The sequence below is a fragment of the Pelobates fuscus genome, chromosome 8, assembly GCF_036172605.1.
Source record: "Pelobates fuscus isolate aPelFus1 chromosome 8, aPelFus1.pri, whole genome shotgun sequence".
NCBI classification, from domain to species: domain Eukaryota; kingdom Metazoa; phylum Chordata; class Amphibia; order Anura; family Pelobatidae; genus Pelobates; species Pelobates fuscus.
The window spans coordinates 138,182,283-138,205,658 of record NC_086324.1 but is presented as its reverse complement, the minus strand read 5'-3'; the positions used below and the strand labels follow the sequence as shown (position 1 = coordinate 138,205,658).

Below are 23,376 nucleotides of genomic sequence, written 5' to 3'. Positions count from 1 at the left end.
ACTTGCTTCTCCCATTTGCTCATTGCCCTGTCGTGGTTCTAGTCTGCCTAGTCACACAGTGCTCTTGTATTTCCGTTATCCCTTTGGTTCTGACCCGGCTTGTTTGACTTACTCTGTTTATCTCTGTTACCCTTGACCCGGCTTGTTCCTCGCTTACCTGTCTTCTCGTTCCCTCGACCTCGGCTTGTCTTTGACTATTCTCTATATTCTCCGTACGTTAGTCCGGCCATTCTAAGGTCCGGTATACGTATCCTGTACCTGTTTGTACTCTGCGTGTTGGATCCTTGTCCCGATCCTGACAATCTCCTTTTTGGTATCAGTTAACAGTGTACTCTGATTTTATACATTTGTATTCTATGACCCTTCATTAACATACAGTATATTGTCGAAGAAGGCCGCAAAACTGAATTTCATTGATGTACAGTGCTGCCTTCAAGTATACCAATGCAATGCATCTAAATATATAGTGTGAAAGAGCCTCTGTACTCGGGCCGAGTACCACCATCAACCTCCTTCCTTTTTCCTTTAAGAATACTTTGAGCGATTATAGGAGCTCACTCACACATAAGCTGAAACTTAATGAAGAGTGAAACAGTCTGCACTTTATTGAATGATCTCACACATATTTATATACATCCAATGTGTGCTGAACCAGCAGGGGTGATCCATGCAATACAATACAGTTTCCTCCCCGGTGTCACTCGTTCTGGGGTGATAAAAGTTAATAAGGTCAGTTCAGCATTAATGGCATTCCCCCCTGCTGTGTCCTCTCAAGCCAAGGGCACTAGGGAATTTATCCCCCAAAACTCCATTTTCCAACACAGCACTCTCAAAACCTGCACACCGCTAGGTAGCTCGATACATAAACTATCTACTGTCCAAAAAGCACCCTGATTGGAGTTACCCTGACAAAATTATATTACTTTAACCCCTTAAGGAGACATGACATGTGTGACATGTCATAATTCCTTTTTATTCCAGAAGTTTGGTCCTTAAGGGGTTAAAGTTCCACTGAGTCACGGCCATCCTCCCATCCAGTACATGGTTCTAAACTGTTTTGTAGCTGCTTCTGGTCAGGTTTTGAGACGTTCAAGGATCCCCCAGTTAGGAGCACCACCAACTCCAGAATATCCCCAGATGCCTCCTCACCTCACCGGCATCATCTTGGGAAAGTGCTGTGATTGGTGACCAGGGGACCGAATGACACCCATTAAAAAAGATTCATTGGATTTCGGCACAGTTCCGATCTGGTAAATAGTTCCACAAAGTTCCACTTCTGGTAAGGCACTAAGTGGGCAAATAGTACCAGCTACAATAGCACTTTAGGATACTTTTAGATGGTTCTAGGACCATAGTCTATAAGGAGGAGGCTGGTCTCCAAGCCACTCCACCAGCCAGGGAACTAGAGGCATCCGCTACATAATGTAAATTATTATTCTTATGACTTATTATGATTTTTTATGTGCAGACTAGACCAATGAGAGGTTTAAAGACAGCTATAAATTGGTAGCTATACATTTTTCTATCACTGCCCTCCACAGTAAAAACAACTTAGATTTTTTTTTTTTTCGTCAAGTGTAATATATAACACATTTATCAAGTGGAAAATATATTGTCCCAAACTATATGCCGACATTGGATATAACTGGATATGGAGAAATGCCTGGCTCTGAAATTGCAAATAAACCTATAAATTGCTGTTTATATCCAGCCACTCTCAAAACAAGGTATGAGCTTTAATTAGCATGTGTGTGTCCTCTTTAGCTGTACTTAGTCACTATTAATATTAGGCTTACCTGTTTTGGATGATGTAGTATTTCACTGGATCATCTGCATTTTCTGTCGGAGTTGCGTAGCAGTTTTTCATGACCAATACATCCTGAGAAGGATCTCCCCCATCAGTGAAGATGCCAATGTACAATATGGTTTTGATTGACACCACAACCCTGGATCCTTCATAAGGTAAAGTGTAGGCGCTATCTTTATAAAGTGCTATATACACAGAAAACTGTCCAGTGCCTCCAAGGCTGATATTTGTGGAACTACAAGTATCAAAGCACAATTTCTATATGTTAGTGATTGGTTTCATAGGATGATTTTTTTTCACATTCAGTGTTATTCACTGAATTGCCAGAAATGTGTCAAAAGAGTTACATCGAAAACAACCAAGCTTATATTATATTGATATTGATCAATGTCTGGATTTTGGCATTCAGCATTTGAATGGATGTGATGTCCACTGTATCTCACTCTGTCAAGAGAGGTGTGGGGCATTGGGGTGCAGGAAGGCATTAGGTGAAAGGAAACCTATAGTCACGATAATAACAAGCGTTATTTTGTGACTATAGGTTCCCTTATAGCTTTGTGATCACTGACCATTCAGTAAAATTACGTTAAATAAAACGTGCTCATGTAGTTTGCAGTGCTGGGACTCCTCCCATGTAACCTCCAGCTCCGCTTCCGGTGATGTCAGCATGTAAACTGACCTCACATTCTGACATCAAATGTAATCTCCTCCAATCCATTGCTTCTCAATGAGAAATGGTGAATTCCACCAATTATATGCTGATATCAGCAAAATTTGATTCCAGGACTGAGCTTTATCTCAGTTCAACTTCTGTAGGGGGGGAAGGGGGGGGGCACCTCCAGAGGTGTATTTTTTTATTTTTTATTTAACTCTGCAATATAAAATGTAAATTTCTACTAAAATGACCACTGCTCCATTCTCCAACCTCTGGAGGTGCCCCCCCCCTCCCCCCCCCCCCCCCTACAGAAGTTGAACTGAGATAAAGCTCAGTCCTGGAATCAAATTTTGCTGATATCAGCATATAATTGGAGGAATTCACTATTTCTCATTGAGAAGCAATGGATTGGAGGAGATTACATTTGATGTCAGAGTGTGAGGTCGGTTTACATGCTGACATCACCGGAGGCGGAGCTGGAGGTTACATGGGAGGAGTCCCAACACTGGAAACTATATGAGCAAATTTTATTTAATGTAATTTTACTGAATGGTCAGTGATCACAAAGCTATAAGGGAACCTATAGTCCCAAAATAACGCTTGTTATTATCGTGACTATAGGTTCCCTTTCACCTAATGCCTTCCTGCACCCCAATGCCCCACACCTCTCTTGACAGAGTGAGATACAGTGGACATCACATCCATTCAAATGCTGAATGCCAAAATCCAGACATTGACCAATATCAATATAATATAAGCTTGGTTGTTTTCGATGTAACTCTTTTGACAAATGACCACTGCTGCCAGACCACTTCATTGATTTTAAGTGGTCTAGGTGATCTTAGCAGTCCTATAAGTAGTGCTGCTGTTTGTGATATAAGCTGGCAAATAGTATGACTGCAATACGCATATAAATCTATTTTGTGGATTTGCAATTACAGGCAAGATCTGACAGAAATATGGCTTTGGTACTGAATGTAATGTGCAAATTTAGTAACAAAGATCTAAATCCTACCAGATTTACATTCAGTAAATATCAGAATTGCAAATCCAGAGAAAATCTAGTGATTTTCTATATTCAAACTGAACTCACAGGGTTTCTCACTTAAGTTCAGCATTAATTTTTAATTTAAAGGAAAGCGGTCATCAAATTTTCACTTCTCTTTTTTTTTTTTAAGTTTATTAAATGAAATATAATATTTTTGAAAATAATGTATACTGATTTTTTTGAGTAAGTTTAGCTTTTTTTTTTTTTTTTATATCTGCCTGAGCAATCATGTTGGCAATGATCATACATTCCATTAGCCTGCCACAATGTCAATGTGCTACATCTGTGGCAGGCTTATGCAATGTATGATCATATACTGTAACTAAATACCCCATTATTTTTGTCCTGGATTAGGTACTTTTAAAAAACTAATAAAATATGTGAGCTTTGAAGTTGATGTTTAGTGGATAAGTGAGTGCGCTGGATCTTGTATGTTGTATGAATTGGCCCCAGCAGCACCCCATTTATGGATGTTCAAGTGCAGCCCCCTGGCTTTATATATATATTACAAATTAAGGAACAGCGTGCACATATACAGTTTTACATTTTGTAAGGCTACTTAAAATCACCTATCTCAGCAAACAAATATGGGGATTCTGTTTATGTTCACCATTTGGCCATATTTTCTGTTAAGCCCACCACTACTTCACAGTAACCCTAATATCGGTGGATCCTACACTAATTCCAAACGTAAGGAATAAATCAAATAGCGCTGAAAAAAGCTAAAGTGTATTTAATAATATATATATATATATATATATACATATTTATAAATGCTAGTAATAAAAAGATATGTATATTTCACCCGCATTGCGTAACTGAATGACTTCTTAAAAAAACAACATGTGTAATGAGACTTACCCGACAGCAGGTTGCAGTGCTAGATTTAAACTGATCAACATATCAATCTTGTATGTACATGACATTAATATGTTAACTTCCTCTGTTCTTGTGATAATTCCACTGCCAATATCCATTGTTAAAAACAGGTTGTTTTTGTAAACGGCGTGTGTTGAGTTTTTCTAAATAAAGATAGATATTATTTATCAGTATAAAACAGTAAAACTATGTAAGATTAGTTGTTTCCAAAAGAAGCTTAACAAAGAGGTTAAAAAATGTACAATCTTTAAAACTTACGTTTAAAACTAAACTAAAGTGAATTTAAAATACTCCTGAAAATTTGAAGACTAGTACAGTGCATAAACATACAGTTTTACACTCAAATTGTTAAAATATGTAAAACAACGTTAAAATATATCTGAATTCCAAATTGCAACCAGTCTGAATCCATCTCTGGGTTTTGGGATGGAGCTAAATAAACAATACAGGGTCCAGTAGTCCCCTACACATATTGACAGTTGAAGTATCTACATGTCACCCATGGGATTTCAGGGAATTGTTCAAAGTCAAAAAGGGTATAGCTTTGCAACCTAGTTATTTCCCCATCCCCTAAGCTATGGTATGGAGGATAAGCAACAAATTAAGGGTACACAGTATCACCTAACTTTAGCAGAAAACCTCTTCAGTGAGTAGTTAGAAGAGAACTTCTGACCTCACAATTATAACATAAATGAGGGGTTTAAAGTTTGAAGGCCAGAGGGAACCTATGACTTAATGGTGTATGATCCTCATCACTGCATCTGTTAACGATTATTGGGAATGCACCAAACCTTTTGCCTAGATGCTTAATGGTTCCCCTACAATCTTACCCTTGTGTAGTAGGTATAGATAATAAATAATGATGTGGGGTCTAATGGATAAAATATCGATCAGTAGAAAGCTTGGAGCCCCCTTATACTCACACATGTTGTACTATGGGTTAAAGTTATAGTATAGGCTAGTCTATGCCCACCTTGTCGTCACTCAAATTAACTCGGATCTTCTTTATGCTGCCTCATTAATTTATCGTCATATATTAGACCCTACAACTATATGATGCCATTTTGAAATTAGCCATTGGTAAGGTCTTTTTATTTTATTAAATGTCGACACTAGTTTTTCGTGTTTAAATAACTTTATCTGCTGACCTGTTGATTCAAATTCCAGCCCTGTATCTTATAACTTTTATTCTTCTCATTGATAGACAAATTTCAGTTTAAACATCAAAATTAAATGTTGATAAATGTTCCAAATGTTACTCACAATTACTTGGGTACCACATTTCCCAGCCTTAAGAGGAGATATTATTGAATATGTGCTTGTGGTGTTGTCATTCCAAACATCTAGGCAGCCTATATCCTTTATATTGTTAATATTCAGGGCTTTTAATTGACATTTCTGAAACGAGGCTCTCATATCACGTGCACCACATGTCAAAACAGGATGGAAATCTGCAATATCTTAAAAAATAATGCACATACATCATTTATCATGTGCTCCAGCATTATATATTTTAATTTACATATCCCAAAATGTTAATTAATGCCGCTATATGAATATGAAAAAAAACAAAACACTAACATAGCATTATCAGTACTTTCTACATCAATGGTTACATACAACTTGGACAGTGCAAAAGTTATAAGGAAAATCCAGCTTCTAGCAAATATATATATAGTACAGCGTTCCAATGCAGAGTAAGCAACTATTGCACAGCATTTAACACTCCAATGTATGAATTAAAGCAGGGCTGTCCAACCTGCGGCCCCCCAGATGTTGCTGAACTACAACTCCCATGACTCTTTCAATTAAACATATAGCCAGGGAATCATGGGAGTTGCAGTTCAGCAACATCTGGGGGAGCCGCAGGTTGGACAGCCCTGAATTAAAGGAACGAGCGTTACTTTGAGATAACTGTCTCATTCAAAAGCTTTTCCAATTAAAGAGATTAGTATTTGTTTAATCAAAAAGGAACTATAAGTAATTATAAATTACTTCTTTAGGTATTTATAAATTCTATTAAAAAAGACATCTATAGACTTCTTCATAGTTCCTTTTTGATAAAAAAAAATGTTTATCCTTTAAAGATTTATTTTTTGATACAGTGTACTATAACAATGTGGAGTAACGATTTTGATTTATTAATTATTAATATTTTAAAATTGTTAAAATATGTTGTATACTATTTAAATGAAGAGTACCAAGATTATTAACAAAACAAAAGAAATAAAAAAAAGATGAATAATATTATATCAGGGACCAACATTCCTTCTCACACGCTAGCCATTGGCTAGTAAAAAGTCAGCTCCGGAGAGTAGAAATTTACCCCTGACATGTGTGCCATGGACCCTCCAGGTTTGCAGTGACAAATAAGGCCTGGCTAGTAGCATAAGACTTGAACCTGTGTGAGCCCTGATTATAGTATACGGTATATATTTTCCTTTATTATTAACTTTGTTTAATGGGAATAAGACAACCAGCCTTCCACTATTAAGCTAATTTAATACACACTGTAATATCATCAGAATTTGACTGCAGGGTTTTAATTTACAATCCAAGTTACAAAAAACAGCTGCAAACCTTTATATGTGATGTATGAATTGATTGGTTACTTAAATGGAAGCTCTAAGCAGAGAGTTGTCTTTGAAAGCTTAACTTTTAGAATTCTATGGATGTACTCCACATCAAGTCAGTCTCCTTCACTTGTAGGCGCAGTGCGTCTACACAAAACATTGATCCCAAATGTTTTTAGAGGCTGCATGCACTAGGCGCAGAAATAGGCAACCTTTAGCACTCCAGATGTTGTGAACTACATCCCCCATAATGCTCTTACACCCATAATGCTGGCAAAGCATCATGGGAGGTGTAGTCCAAAACATCTGGAGTGCCGAAGGTTGCCTATGCCTGCACTAGGGGGTGGGATTGGCAAAACTTCATGCAGCCTCCATTTTGACTCTATTGTTATAGCCTGGTGCTTTTACTGCTGCATGCTTTGAGTCACTCCTTCCCTCACGCTCTGCCCTGCTGACAGCTCTTCACTGCAGGCTTATCCAGGCAGGAACTGAAAGCACTGCTCCGCACACCACCGCTGCCCAGCCAAGTCTGATACTTTTGTCTGATACTCTACATATAGAAATTGAACTAAATTGTTTGGTATTTGGTAGTACCCTCAAATAGCAATGTATTATCTTTAGCACTGCAGTTCTTGTTGACCACTTTCCCATGAAACTGAGCCAGCCATTTAGCTGGCTAAGTGTCTTGAGACATAGGATATATTTGAACTCGAGTGTAACTTACTGGTAAGGTATAAGGTCATAAAGCATAAAAATAAATGTTTTGATGCAAGAATATATAAAAAAAAAAAAATGGCCACTAGTTAACGTTATAAGTAATAACTTCAATATATTACTGATATAGGATATGGGTATTAGCATGAAAGTGGGCAAAGTCCAACAGGTTAGGGTCAAAGTGGGGCGGCATCAAATTACAGGGGTAGAGCCTAGTGCGCCACTATCTCAAAACTTCACCAGCTGCCAATGCCTGCTGCATCTAACATAATATGGCATCCCTTACAAGCCTCAATGGTGAAACAATTGTAAGGTTAGAGGTAGCCTAGGATTTAAAAAGAATGTGATTTTAGTGAGATACTAGTAAACTAGTGATTAGAATGTGCAATTGAACTTTATCCTGTAGGTTCTCTCCATTTTCTGCTTTCTTAAAGGGACACTCTACTTCCCAAATAAAAATATATATATATATATATATTGAAAGATTCACTAGTTAGTAGCTATGCCCCAATGAAAATATTAACAGAATATGTAGAAGGACACAAAATACAAACAAATTTCTCCCTCTCAGATCTTCATGGGACTATAACATAACCATAACAAAAATAAGACAGCTCTGTAGAGGACAGAAAATGAATCCCTGGTCAGTAAATATTGGACCATTCACATTTTAGAGCCTATAATAATTGCTCAAGTATCAGAAGCATGTCGTCAGCACTTCTGAACATAACCTGGCGGCATGCCGATCACTTTACGGCCCGATCCAGCGGACCATGTGTTCGGCGAGTTAACAAAACGTGTTCCCGTCTGGTGGGTGGTTCTGGTGGAAGATGGGTAATGCCATAATGTCAATGCTCCTAACCTTGGTGGTCTGCTGATCATGTGACCGCCTAAACTGACGAACAGCTTTCTTGCACACTTCTGTGCTGCTCCCCCACCTCATTTTATGACGTTGTGCTCGCGAGCCACTGTCATAATGTTATAGACGTGGAAGCCTGTCTGTTTTGCCATCCACTTATGTTTTGGGAGGTTGGGTTCCAGAAAATCAGGAATATCTATTGTACCATGTGTCATCGTATAAAATTAAACCCTACACATAGTAAACCCAAAGATAGAATGCATGTATATTAGTCCTTAGATTTATTATCAAGGACACCCTATAAGCTATAGCTATACATATCTCACAATACAAAAAGCCTTTTTTTGGCGTTACATAGTATTGCTTTAAGTCTTTTAATTCTAGTTACTAATTACTGTTTTTAAGTTAACACAGGCATCCATCTGTCTTATTATATCACACATTTAATGTTGCTCGTTTGTTTGTATCTTGACCTTTTCAAAAATAGCAACTGCAACCAGATTGGACTTTTAAAAATGGTGGTAGGCTCACTTCCTCATCGCCCATACCAGAAGTGATGCTGAATCAAAGCACGGCATGAGGAGATGATAAACAGAAATGATGTCCTGCATCCATTCTGTATCACGAGAAACTATATCCCTGTGTTGGCAGAGCAGCAATGTTTCGACTGCGAGTTTTTATCAAGCAACGTAATCTCCTCAAACTATACTCCGCTATCTTATTTAATCACATGATCAAGTAAGGGGTGTAGCAAACCCATACAAAGTGACAGTAACCATAGTTACATAAACAACAACAGCAAATTGCAATGTGCAAAATAACAAGTGTCCCTAAATAAAATGCATCCAAGATAATGTAAAAAAAGTTATAATCTATCTGCATGTACATAAAATATCACAACAAAAACAAATAAAGTGTATGTTACAAATACATGTTAAAAATATACTAAACAGAAAATGTTTGAGCTCTTTGACATGTATATGCAGCACTTATCCATTTTACATGCTATATTTATCAATTATCTCTAAGTATCAATGATTAAAAGGTACATAATTTTGGGAAATGCATTCCTATCTTAGTCATTTCAAATGGACATAAAAATAAATAAAGAGAAAGTAATGAAGAAAAACCTGCATGTATGGATAGCCAGATAAGCCACAGGGTGAGTGAGGCTTCATGGACGACTAGATTTTATACTGCAAGATACATAAAAATATTTTGGTATTTAAGGGGCTAAAACACATAGCATTTGATATACAAGGAACATTTTGCTTGCTATTTAGAATTTATATCAACAGCCTTCTGCTTATATTTGTATGTAGTAAGTGTATAGATAAAAAAAATATGTATTGAAACCGGTGAATAAACTGTATTCAAGAGATTGTGGGATGAAAACTGGTGCAATACGTTCCTTCAGTGACTTCAGTTAAATTTATATCAGGCATTAAAATTACCAACCGATTCAGCTTGTAAATTGTTGTTCTGTGAGGATACGTTTACATACCAGAGATGGCGTATTTCACTTTGCAGTAACAGCCATAGACTCCGTCCTTCAGAATCAAATCTTCATCGGTGGCACAAGGCACACTGGATGTGTCTGGATCTAGACAGACAGATAGATGGTTGATTAAATACCTCGATAACATGGCACTATAGAAATACTTGTTAACCCACATGAGCCGTCCCAAATATTATGGCATTAGTGATTTCTTATACTGCTGCTTGTTATTTTCATATTGTTTTTAACGGTTTGGTCTCTGAGGAAGTCCTGTATACAGGGCGAAATGTGTAGGACCTCTAGCTACTTTTTATTATTACTTTATTGTTTATTTATTTTTTTGTATGCAATAAAGCACTTTATTGAATTACATTTGGAGTCTTCTATACTGGTACCAATGCTGGCATCCAAGAGAAGGTGTCTCTGATCATCCCCCCAGCATTCCAAGGGGAAGCACCCTAAGGCGATATACAACAGTCTTCTTCCTGTGAGTGCAACTCTGCTAGCTCGTATATTGTTTTATTACTGTATTACACTATTGTAGGTTTTGCTTTTTGTAGATCTTCAACTGTATCCTTTATATTGTTTTGGTTATACTGTCTTGGAATTTCACTGAAATTCCTACCCAGTCAAAAGATATATTGAGATAAAATGGTGACTATTTTGTCTCAGTTTTTTTCCTACAACAGACGCGGGATCCTCCATAGACCTTAATGGCATATTCTTCTGCATGCACGGACCAGTAGCTATGTCACCGTTGGGGGTCTTTGCAAATTATGCAAATTCCACAGACAGTGACAGTGCCGCTTTAAGGGGTCATGTTAAGGTAGTAGAGGGGTTAGTGTCAGTGAAGAGGTAAGAGTTAGTGTTACATAATGTTACAGTTTTGCATCACATTAATGCGTGTGTATGTAGCCTCTGTCTGATTGAAAAAATAGGGCTTGCATTATGTTGTGCTATTTGGTGCAGTATAATTTCTAATATTCAGAAAACAATATGGATGCTGGTAGATTGGCCTGGACAAAGGTCAAAATAGCCTTATGTTCAGAGACCCTAAGAAGTAAACAGGAGAAATACTTATCTACAGTTTAATTCGTGAGATATATGTGTAGAAGGTTAACAAGAACTAAATTGTATTTTACAATTTGAGATACTCAAACGCACAGAACTTCAAAGGGGTATACAAACAATGCAATTGTTTTTGCATAAACATCACAAGCAATCCAGAGTGTTTGTCAGCCAGCCACAAGACCCAAAGCCTGAGGTCTCACAGAAAACTATCTTCCATATTTAAATATACTGGAACCATGCATGATCTACAAATGTAGATATATGGGTAAAAGGAAATATATATATATATATACACACACTAATATAATTCATTTTTTTTTTATAGATGAATGTCTTTATCAGTTATTCGTACAGGTTAGATGAATAAGTGATATAGACTTATTGTATAATGATAAATATAACCAAACCTGTCTTTGGTTAAAGAATATACATAACCAAAGACAGATATTTAAAATTATTTTGAATATCCCCAGTATAGGTGAATTAAAGGTCAAATCATTTATTCAACCATGGCATCAATGATCTAATTAAGGTCCTCATACCTAGGGAAATCTACTGATGAAAGTCGCTAAGGGCCACATTAATAATAAAAAATTAAGATACGCCCATAACCAATCAAAAGCCAGATTTAAGTCCCAGGTACTGCACATTTACATACAAGGGGCAGGAACTAATAAGAGAGTAATAATGGTTTAATAGGGAGAAAAATAAGAGAAGAGAGATTCAAGATCTTCAGATCTTTTCTACTTTTCCTTAGACCTGAATTCTACAATTTGTCTGTATCACATCCAGTGATGACTCTAGGAATAATATATAAGGGGGGCACATAACATGCCACAGTCAAAACTGGGGGGGACACTAATAACTTCCACCACTAAATTATACAACAAAAGAAATGAAGGAACAGTGTGTGTGTGTGTGTAGGGCGTGACAGAGTGTGTGTAGAGGGTCACAGTGTATGTGGGGTGTGTAACAGTGTGTGTGCAGGGGGAAGACAGTGTGTGTAGAGGGGACAGTGTGTGTGTGAAAGGGGTGACAAGGTGTGTATAGGGGGTGACAGTGTGTGTGTAAATTGGTGACCATGTGTGTGGAGGGGGGTGTGGCGAAAGTAACCTCACCACTGGTTTTTGGAGGGGCCTGTTTGCCAGCCTCCTGCCCTGCGACTATGGCCCTGGGATGTATTGTCCTTTAAGGAACTGAGTTGGGGCTTATGGACTTGTATTATACTATTACTGACCCTTTAAGTACTGTATTTTGGCATAAGGGATTTTTATAATGCTGTTTCTGCCCTTTAATTACTTTGGAGCAGTGTTGCAGCTTTAAATTGGCACTTCGGATACAAACGAACACGTGGCGGCGGCCATCTTTGTTCATTCGAATGAGGTCAGCGGTATGTGTAGCCAAATCCATGGAACTGAAATCGGCTACACATTTGAACAAACACCGCTGACCCTTACCTTCTCCTGCACCGAGTTTTCAGCCACAGAGACTAAGTCCCGTTCGAAGATTCATTTTTTCAGTGTGAAATTGTCATAAAGGACTTCCAGCTAACTCTTTAACCCCTGGATGGAATTGGCTGAATTTTGGATATGTTTGTAAGTAAAGTGTGCTGAGTCCGAATATGTTTTTATGAAGATTGAATGTATAGTTTTAAAGTTATACAAATGCATAAAAAAGTTTTAGCTTGGAGATAATTGAGTAGATACAGTAAGAAACTCAATTATCTCCCAAGTAGAGGGGAGGGAATCTGTGGGATGTAACCGTTGTCTGATTGGTTAATGTCTAATTGTCTGTGGGCGTCTCCCTTGCATGGGAGAATTGCATAAAAGCAGAGTGTGTGTCATTAAACCAGAGTTCTACTTCACCCTCAATCTAGAGTCCTGTCTCTTATTGGGAGAATTTCTATATCACCACAAGGGATTGCTATGCTCTGCATGCTCCCTTGGATAATCACTACTAAGCTCTTTTAAGAGCTTGTTCCTGCTTCACTCTCTTGGAGGAGAGGTTCACCCACTGGAACCTGGAGCCTTGTTGTAGGTCCAGGGTGGGTAGGAGACGGCGAGACCCCAACCAAGCTGCGGCGGTTAGTGGGGTCTGCGGTGGTTGTGGTGTCTGCAGAGCGCTTGGAGCCCTCTGTAAGCGCTAGGAGCATCCTTCAACGGAGGTACCCAGTCGGGGTGTCAGGTGATCCGTTACAGGGGGTGACCGTGTGTGTGTGTGTTTGAAAAGTATGACAATGTGTGTGTAAGGGGTGACAATGTGTGTGTGTAGGGGGCTGCCAGTGTGTGTGTAGGGGGTGACTGTGTGTATGTGGGTGACAGTGAGTGGGGGGATGATAGTGTGTGTAGGGGGATGACAGTGTGTTTGGGGGTTGACAGTGTATTTGTGTGTGTGTGGGGGTAAAAGTGTGTGTGTGGGGTGGGTGATACTGTGTGGAATGACAGGTGGGATGGGGTGACAAGTCAGAGAAGGGTGACACTACAGTGTTTGGTGAGGCTGTTTAAGTGAGCAGCCTCCCAACACTAAAATAGTTTTTTTTAAAGAAATCAGTTCCCTGGTAGTCCAGTGGCCATGATATTCAGTCTGCATCTCCACGGTGCAGAGCAGCAGACCATGTGTCTCACCAGGGCTGATCCAGGCTGGCTGCTGTGGCCAGCTGGCATGCTGATGGGGCTGGTTGACAGGCAGGCTTTCTTCCGCCAGTAGGTGTCTGTTTCGACCCCCAATTCCATTGTGTTTGTCTTTTTCCCCTTCCCCAGCCCCTCGTTGTGTCTCTTCCCCCCCCCCACCGTGCTTCTAGGTTCTTCTTTGTGCCACCAGCCCTTCTGTGTGTCTCTTTGTGTCACTAGCCCCTCTGTGTGTCTGTGTCCCCCAGCCCCTTTGTGTGTCTTTGTGTCCCCCAGCCCATATGTGTGTTGCTCTGTGCCCCCAGACCCTCTGTGTGCCTTTTTCCCCAGCTCCTCTCTGTGTCTCTTTGTTCCGATGCCTCCTTTGCCCTCTTTAGCCCCCTCCCCTCCTGTCCCCTCTTTAGCCCATCTCTGCTCCAGTTGCTCCCAATCCCTCCTGTGCTCTTCTGTAGCCTTATCCCCTCCTGTACCCTTACATAGCTCTCTTCCCCCATGCTCTTCTGTAGTCCTATCCCCTCCTGTGCCCTCTTTAGCCCATCTCTCCCCTCCTGTAGCCCCTCTTCCCTCCTGTGCTTTTCTGTAGCCTTATCCTCTCCTGCACCCTTATGTAGCCTCCCTTCCCTCCTGTGCTTTCTTGTAGCCCTATCCCCTCCTTTGCCCTTATGTAGCTCTCCTTCCCTCCTGTGCCCTTATGTAGCCCCCTCCTCTCTTGTGCTCTTCTTTTGTCCCCTCCATTTGCTGTGCGCTCTTTAGCCCCCTCCTGTGCTCTTATGTAGCCCCCCTTCCCTCCTGTACCCTCTTTAGCCCTCTCCTCTCCTGTTCCCTTTTATGTAGCCTCCCCTTCCCTCCTGTGTCCTTATGCAGCCCCCTTTACTTCTGTGCTCTTCTGTAGCCCTATCCCCTCCTGTACCATTACATAGCCCGCCCTTCCTCCTGTGCTCTTCTGTTGCCCTATCCCCTTCTGTGCCCTTGTGTAGCTCTCCTTCCCTCTTGTGCCCTTATGTAGCCCCCCTCGTCTCCTGTGCTATTATTTTGCCCCTCCCTTTCCTGTGCCCACTTTAGCCCCTCCCCTCCTATGCTCTCATTAGCCTCCCTCATCTCCTGTGCCCTCTTTTTCCCTATCTGTGCCATTATTTTGTTCCTTCCCCTTTCTGTGCCCTCTTTAGCCCCCTCTTGTGCCCTTATGTAGCCCCTCCCATCAGGGCCGGACTGGGATAAAAATTTGGCCCGGGCATTTTTTTATCACAGCGGCCCACTAAGAAGGGGCGGTGCAGAGAGGGCGTGTTTTGTCGTCACTAACGACAAACACGCCCCCTTCTCAAAGTGCAGGCCAGGGCAGACCATGCGCAGAGCTCTGCTAAAGAGCTCTAGCATGAGAAAAAAGCCCTGTATTTGTTCTGCACAGTGCAAGCAAATTTAATAACATGCTTGCACTGTGTTTCCTTGCAACTTGTCTCTGGTGTCTCTATAAATGGATACCAGGAGACAAAAATGCCAGGAAAGAGTATCGTGCAGTGTTTGGAGCCTGCTTGTGGGATTGTGTGTGTGTGTGTATAGAGTGAGCTGATTGTGGTGTGGTATTGTGTAATAAGGTCGGTTTTAGTCGTGTTGTGTTTGTGGTGTAATGTAATGCATATGTGGCTAGGGTCTGTAAAGAATGTGTGTATAGGGGATGTAGCAAGTGTGTGCATACAGGCTATAGTGTGTGTGTGTGTGTATATGTGATGTAGTGTTTGTAGAGAGTGTGTGTTTAGGGGTGTAGTATGTGTTTGCTTACAAGGAATCTAGTGTGTGTATAGGGTATCCAGAGTGTGTATGTCAGGAATGTAGTGTGTGCGTGTGTGTATATATATATATAATATATATATATATATATATATATATATATATATATATATATATATATATATATATTTGGAAGTATTGTGTATGTGTGTGTTGGGGAGGTTCGGTGTGTATGTGAGGGGTGCAGTATGTGTGTATGATGGATGCTGTGTGTGATGTGTGTGAGGGTGCTGTGTATGAGGGTGCTGTGTGTGATGTGTTTTGTGATAGTGCTGAGTGTGATGTGTGTGAGTCCTGAGTGTGATGTGTGTGAGAGTGCTGAGTGTGATAGTGCTGTGGATGATGTGTGTGAGTGCTGAGGGTGATGTGTGTGAGAGTGCTGTGTGTGAGAGTGCCGAGTGTGATAGTGCTGTGGATGATGTGCGTGAGTGCTGAGTGTGATGTGTGTGAGAGTGCTGTGTATGATGTGTTTTGTGATAGTGCTGAGTGTGATGTGTGTGTGAGTCCTAAATGTGATGAGTGTGATAGTGCTGTGGATGATGTGTGTGAGTGCTGAGTGTGATGTGTGTGAGAGTTCTGTGTGTGATGGGTGTGAGAGTGCTGTGTGTGAAAGTGCTGTGATGGGTGTGAGAGTGTTGTGTGTGATGGGAGTGAGAGTGTTGTGTGTGATAGTGATGTGTGTGCTGTGTGTGAATGTTAGAATGGATTGAGTGTTGGGGGGGTAAAATAAATAAAAAAGTATGCATTATGTCCCCCCCTCCCTTCTTACCTTTAGCCTGGGAGGGGGGGACCGGCATGCTGGTGAGTGGGTGGGGGGGACCGGCACTCCGACACCATCCCTGGTGGTCCAGTGGTGAGTGAACTCTAGCCTGAGGGCTAGAGTTCACTCTCGCGAGATCCGGTCGTTGCCATGGCAACGCGCCGGATCTCGCGAGAGGAACCCGGCGGAGCTGCAAGATAGAGCTCCGCCGGGTCCTCTACCTCCCTCCCCAGCCGCAGGTCTCTCCAAGGGGGCCGGTGAGGGAGATCTATGATCTCCTCACCGGCCCTTCATTAAAAACAGCGGGGCCGGCGCTCAGATAGTGCCGGCCCTGCATAGACCGGCAGGGGAGATCCTGGGACCTTCCCCTGCCGGCCTCGGCCCATGGCCACCGCGGCCCACCGGGCATTTGCCCGGTGTGCCCGATGGCCAGTCCGGGCCTGCCTCCCATCCTGTGCCTCTTTTGCCCCTTCCTGCGCAATTATTTTGTTCCCTTTCCTCCTGTGCTCTTATGTAGCCCCATTCCCTCATGTGCCCTCTTTAGCCCCTCACGCCTCCTGTGCCCTTATGTAGCCCCCCTCCCGTGTCTGCTCACCTTCCAGCTTTACATTCCAGCCCAGCCAGCCTTCCCAGAGCTCTGAGGGCCGTCAGGCAGGGAGTGGAGCTTAAAATGGAGGGCGTAGCTTGGTGTGAGGAGGCGGAGCCTATCACTGTGATGCGCTTCTACTCACAGAGGTCAGTACTGCTTGAATTGGGGAGGCACTGCATAATGTAGGAGGGGCCATTATGAACACATTACTATATCAATAAAATCCTTTGTGAAAATGTATCTGCATCCACTAATTATTACATTGTGAATTATGGAAGTAATCATAATATAATTACCTGTGCAATAGGTTAGAGAACAGGCTGGTGTTCCAGTGAATTTATAAACATGGTAACCATTAGGACAAGCTTTAATCTTCACTTTGGTTGACCATAAGCAGCAATTTCCCGACCAATGTGCACAGGAAGAGCGGGTTACAATACCATCACTGAGTACTGGATGTGATCCATTTATCCACATAGGAGCATGTGTGCCACACCTTATTTCAGGTACACATGTTTCTGGTATACGTACACCTCCACTGCCAACAAAGCGGTACCATCCAAATTTGTCATTGTCACAATTGGGATATGAGTAGTAGGCATTGGATGAGCTTCTCCAAGGTTCATTGAGAATAGTATGATTTAGACACGGGTCATAACAAGAGGAGTTATAGGACAAGCATTCCATCCCAAACCCACACAAACCTGTTGGACAGAGACCGGTGTCACAGAAAAAACCATTACCAGAAATACCAGGTGGACATACACATGAGTAGGTACCAGGATAATTATAGCATGCTGCTGATGGATCACATTTGTTAAGTTCAGGATTAGAACACTCATTAATATCGATACAAGAGGTTTCTGAAGCTCTGTAGTATCCACTGGAACAATTACAGATAAATGACCCAAAAGTGTTTTTACACATGCCAGAACTACAGTTGTTTGACCAGGAATATGCACATTCATCAATATCTGAGCATGTGAAGCCGTCACCAATAAAGCCATCCTTGCAGGAACAGATATAGGAGTCCGTGAATTTGTCACATGTGGCATTAGCATGACAGTCTGAGCAATGTGTTGTAGCTGGGGAAATATAGATATGTATGATTAATCATAGTATTTATCATTAATCAGAAACATCAACAGTTCAGTAAATACAAACATCTTAGGTGTCTATTCATTGAAGAGCAATGATAAGATATACCAAAATTAGAGTGGAGATAAAGTGTACCTGGAATTATATTGAATAGCGAATACATGACATTCATAGACAGTATTGGCCTAATTGACATCAAATGTACAGATTATTTTTCATTTTTAAACGTGTTTATTAGGCCTTTGTTCATTTAAAGTAAATAGAGGTAGAACATGTACTGTTTATTTTGCTACTTTAGGGGGAGCACAAATATCTGCTCATGTTCAATATGGTGGCCATCTTGGTGGAGAAAGAAGAAATCGTCAGGTTATAAAACGTCAGCTTTTGAGTCTATGAAAACCCGGTGGACCTCCACGTATTGGTGGAGAGAGAAGCAATTGTCAGGTAATAGTATATCAGCTTTTGAGTCTATGTAAAACGCGGTGGACCTCCAAGTATTGATACATAGTTTTTATCTTTTCTTCTCTCAGGTGACGGGTCTTTTACCCACAACCTTCTTAGTTCACATGGCTCTTATCCTCAAATTATCCTAGTTCCAAACTCTATTACTCACTCTCAATCTCTAGGTTTCCAGGTCTATTTCTCTCATTGTCCAGGCATCTTGCCCTCGGCCTCCATGTATCTTTATGATGTTTCTAAGCTTTTGCTCTCACTGCCTTTTATGTTTAGTCTCCACAGTTTCCCACAGTCAGTAGGTGCCTTATAATGACTTACCTCAGGATATAATAAACACAGGTTACTGGTTGTGGGGGGATAATTTATAATAAACACAGGTTACTGGTTGTGGGGGGATAATGTATAATAAACACAGGTTACTGGCTATGGGGGAGATAATGTATAATACGCACAGGTTACTGGCTATGGGGGGAATAATGTATAATAAACACAGGTTACTGGCTATGGGAAGATAAGGTATAATAAACACAGGTTACTGGCTATGGGAGGATAATGTATAATAAACACAGGTTACTGGCTATGGGGAGGATAATGTATAATAAACACAGGTTACTGGCTATGGGAGGATAATGTATAATAAACACAGGTTACTGGCTATGGGGAGGATAATGTATAATAAACACAGGTTACTGGCAATGGGAGGATAATGTATAATATACACAGGTTACTGGCTATGGAGGATAATGTATAAGAAACACAAACACAAAAAAAAAAGAATGCAGCTTCAGAATTAATCTACAATGTATGCTGTCTAGGAGGTGGGAATGTGTCTGCTGACTGTGAGGTACAGGGTGAAAGTTTACTCAATGATGATGAATAGGGGGTGGACCGAACACACACTATGTTCGCCAGGAATTATTCGCCAGCGAACCGTTCGGGACATCACTATCCCCAATGTCTTATTTCATAAACATACCAATAGTAAACTAAATCAGAACTTTTATAAATGGCATTAGTTCCACTCTGCCAGTTATCAATCAGATAGTTGGGAGGATTTCCTGATCTATAGCTTGGAATTCTAGTTCAGAAACGGTATTGAGTGCTTTTGTTGGTGGTGTGTGACAGATACTGGACATGTGCCCTGTATCCTCAGTGATTCTCTGTGAGGAGCATTACATTGGCCCTGAGATCATCAGTACTACTGATGATCTCTCAGGTGTGTAACAAAACTGTGGCAAGAAGAGGTTCTCGCTGCTGTGAAAAAAAGTTGCGCAACATTTTTTTTTGTTATGAAAATCAACATCAAAAAGGGAACATTCCAATAATGGAAATACATTTTCTATATCGGAGTGCTTCGTTAATACTTTTTAAATAATGAATTGTCTATCCTCGCACCATTATTTTTGGTGATTTAATCAGCAATAGCATATTTTGATTGTATTCTTCAAGGACAGCTATCATCAACTTTCAATTCTTGTTTTTTTTTTTTTTTTTACAGTTTAATACATTTAAGGAAAATTAATTATCAATACATAATCACTATGCACCAGTAAAAAATATCATCAAGCTCCATTAAATGTAAAAAATTTGAAGTGAAAATCTTATGAAATTGTTAGGTACATTCAGCTCTCAAATCTTAACCTACCAAGTAGGGGCACAGAGCACATTTACAAATAGAGGAAAATCGCTGTAAATATTTTCAAAAAGGTTTTGTTCCATATATAAGCATGTAAATATATATATATATATATATATATATATATATATATATATATATATATATATTAACAGTTAACATTCTACAATACATAATATAACATTTAAAAATAATTTCATGTTTAAAAATGATTTATTTACTCACATGATATGTTGGAGGCTAGAGAAAAAAAAGAGAAAAAATAAATTAGCATGCACATGTGATGATTTATATACTATTAATGATATTAAAATAAAGTAACAGATGTAATCAGAATTCCTTTAAATCCTGCAATCACCTTTGTAAAGGCATCTGGGGCTAGGAATTATGGCATAAATTGCATTATCAGGCTTAACATTTGATATGTATGATTTGTTGTGTTGTGTAAGCCTTGTCACTATTTGTACTTCTTTTATTTCAGTGCTCAGTTTTGTAATAAAGGTACATTGTTTCACTGCCATGCATATTTTTTTTTCCCATCGTGTCATGGGACATTAACAATGTCCCTTTCTTTTAGTGGTCAAGTCCTAAAAAAGCAAATATAAGAACGCCTTAGTTTCATCTGCCCACAGTCAGACACACACAGTCAGACACACACACACAGTCAGACACACACACACTAACACACACACACACTAACAGACACACACTAACAGACACACACACACACTAACAGACACACACAGTCAGACACACACACTAACAGAGACACACACACTAACAGACACTCACAGACACTCACTCACATTAACACACTCACTTTTTTTTATTTAACCCCCCATGGTTCTCCCATTCCCCAGGGGATCCAGTGGTTGCTTGGCTGCTGGTCGGTCAGGCGGCGCTGGCGAGGGAACACTTTCCCCTGAGCTCTCTGCTCAGCTCCCTGGCACACCGCCGACAGAGTGATGCTGGCAGGGCTGCCATCAGAAATCTTGGGGCCCCTGACACAGTTCAAAGTGTGGGCCCCCTGGGCCCACCCCCGAGTCTGCCCCTGGGGGCCCATTCTGAGTCCACCCACAAGGATGGCCTGTGTGGTGTGTAAAATGGATACAAATTGCACATTTGTATAATGAATGTAGTTTTGTGTGTTTTAGATAAAGTGTGTTTGTGTAGTGAATGCAGAGTGTTTGTGTTGTGCTTTTAGTGTGTGTATGGTGAATGCTGTGTGTGTTTGTGTTGTGGTTTAAGTGTGTGTATGGTGAATGCAGTGTGTGTTTGTGTTGTGGTTTTAGTGTTTGTATGGTGAATGCAGTGTGTGTGTTGTAGTTTTAGTGTGTGTATGGTGAATGCAGTGTGTGTTTGTGTTGTAGTTTTAGTGTGTGTATGCTGAATGCAGTGTGTGTTTGTGTTGTGGTTTTAGTGTTTGTGTGGTGAATGCAGTGTTTGTGTTGTGGTTTTAGTGTTTGTATGGTGAATGCAGTGTGTGTGTTGTAGTTTTAGTGTGTGTATGGTGAATGCAGTGTGTGTTTGTGTTGTGGTTTTAGTGTGTGTATGGCGAATGCAGTGTGTGTGTTGTAGTTATAGTGTGTGTATGGTGAATGCAGTGCCTGTTTGTGTTGTGGTTTTAGTGTGTGTATGGTGAATGCAGTGCATGTTTGTGTTGTGGTTTTAGTGTGTGTATGGTGAATGCAATGCATGTTTGTGTTGTGGTTTTAGTGTGTGTATGGTGAATGCAGTGTGTGTTTGTGTTGTGGTTTTAGTGTGTGTATGGTGAATGCAGTGTGTGTGTTGTAGTTATAGTGTGTGTATGGTGAATGCAGTGCGTGTTTGTGTTGTGGTTTTAGTGTGTGTATGGTGAATGCAGTGCATGTTTGTGTTGTGGTTTTAGTGTGTGTATGGTGAATGCAATGCATGTTTGTGTTGTGGTTTTAGTGTGTGTATGGTGAATGCAGTGTGTGTTTGTGTTGTGGTTTTAGTGTTTGTATGGTGAATGCAGTGTGTGTGTTGTGGTTTTAGTGTGTGTATAGTGAATGCAGTGTGTGTTTGTGTTGTGGTTTTAGTGTGTGTATGGTGAATGCAGTGCATGTTTGTGTTGTGGTTTTAGTGTGTGTATGGTGAATGCAGTGTTTGTTTTTGTTGTGGCTTTAGTGTGTGTAAGGTGAATGCAGTGTGTTTGTGTTGTGGTTTTAGTCTGGGCCGGCGCGTCCATAAGGCGGCTCAGGCGGCCGCCTTAGGGCGCACCGGCCCGGGGGGCGCAAAAGTCCGGGTGACCGGCAGGAGGTTGGGAAGCGCACAGCTCCCCTCTCCTGCCGGTCACTTTTTGTAGCGTGACCGAGCGCAAGCCGGCAGTGCCGCGGACTGTGTGGAGGGGGCGGGGATATGAACACGTCATATCCCTGCTCCCTCTGTAGCACACAGCGCGGCTGGCGCCCAGCAGGGGCAGAGCTACCGCCGGCCCCTCACTTCAGCATGGGAGGAAGTCCCCCCAAGAAGAGAGCAGAGAGGAGGCAGAGAGGAGAGGGGCTGGGCAGGACCAGCTCCTCCAACTCCCAACTACCTCAGGCAGCACTTTGGATCCCAGGTAAGCCACCCTCCTGAACCTGTCTGTCAGTGTGTGTATGTCTGTATGTCTGTCTGTCAGTGTGTGTGTATGTCTGTCTGTCAGTGTGTGTGTATGTCTGTCTGTCAGTGTGTGTATATGTCTGTCTGTCAGTGTGTGTCTGTCTGTCTGTGTATGTCTGTCTGTCTGTCTGTATCATTGTGTATGTATGTCTCTATATGCCTCTCTGTTTTTTTATGTCTGTGTCTGTATTTCTGTGTGTGCCTGTGTCTGTATGAATGTATGTCTGTGTTTGCACGACAATGTACCTGTATGTGTAGATTGTATGACTGTGTTTGTTTGATTGTGTGCCTTTTATGACTGTGTGTCTGTATATCTTTGTGACTGTGTGCCTGAATAATTATGTCTGTGTGCTTGTATGGTTGTGTGTCTGTATGTTTGTGTATTTGTGCATGTATGTATTTTTGCCTGTATCCATGTCTATGTGGGAAAAAAAGAGAGATAGATAGGGGCTGAGGGGAAGAAAGAGACAGAAATGGGCTGGCGGGGAAGTAAGAAATACATAAGAGGGGTTGTAGGAGACACACTAAGGGGCCAAAGGGGTAAGACATTGAAGAGGTTGGATATGCAACACTAATGGGGGCTAAGAAATTCAAAAGGGGGCTACGAGACACAGAGGTGAAGATGCATTGTTTATTTTTTGGGGAGAGGCATGGGGTGGGGCGTCAAAATGCATCTTCGCCTGTGTAGTCAAAAATCCT

At 41.0% G+C, this 23,376-nt stretch overlaps 1 protein-coding gene across 1 annotated transcript in view; it reads right to left on the bottom strand.

The window, feature by feature from the left end:
- LOC134571306 (uromodulin-like) overlaps window positions 1–23,376 on the bottom strand; it is a 74,773-nt gene that overhangs the window by 22,238 nt on the left and 29,159 nt on the right. The window contains exons 8-13 of the mRNA XM_063429482.1: window positions 20,281–20,295; window positions 17,162–17,950; window positions 10,040–10,138; window positions 5,653–5,849; window positions 4,372–4,532; window positions 1,797–2,042 (exon numbers count right to left, since the gene is read on the bottom strand). Of these exons, the coding sequence (XP_063285552.1) occupies window positions 1,797–2,042; window positions 4,372–4,532; window positions 5,653–5,849; window positions 10,040–10,138; window positions 17,162–17,950; window positions 20,281–20,295 (1,507 nt within the window). The remainder of the gene's footprint in view (window positions 1–1,796; window positions 2,043–4,371; window positions 4,533–5,652; window positions 5,850–10,039; window positions 10,139–17,161; window positions 17,951–20,280; window positions 20,296–23,376) is intronic.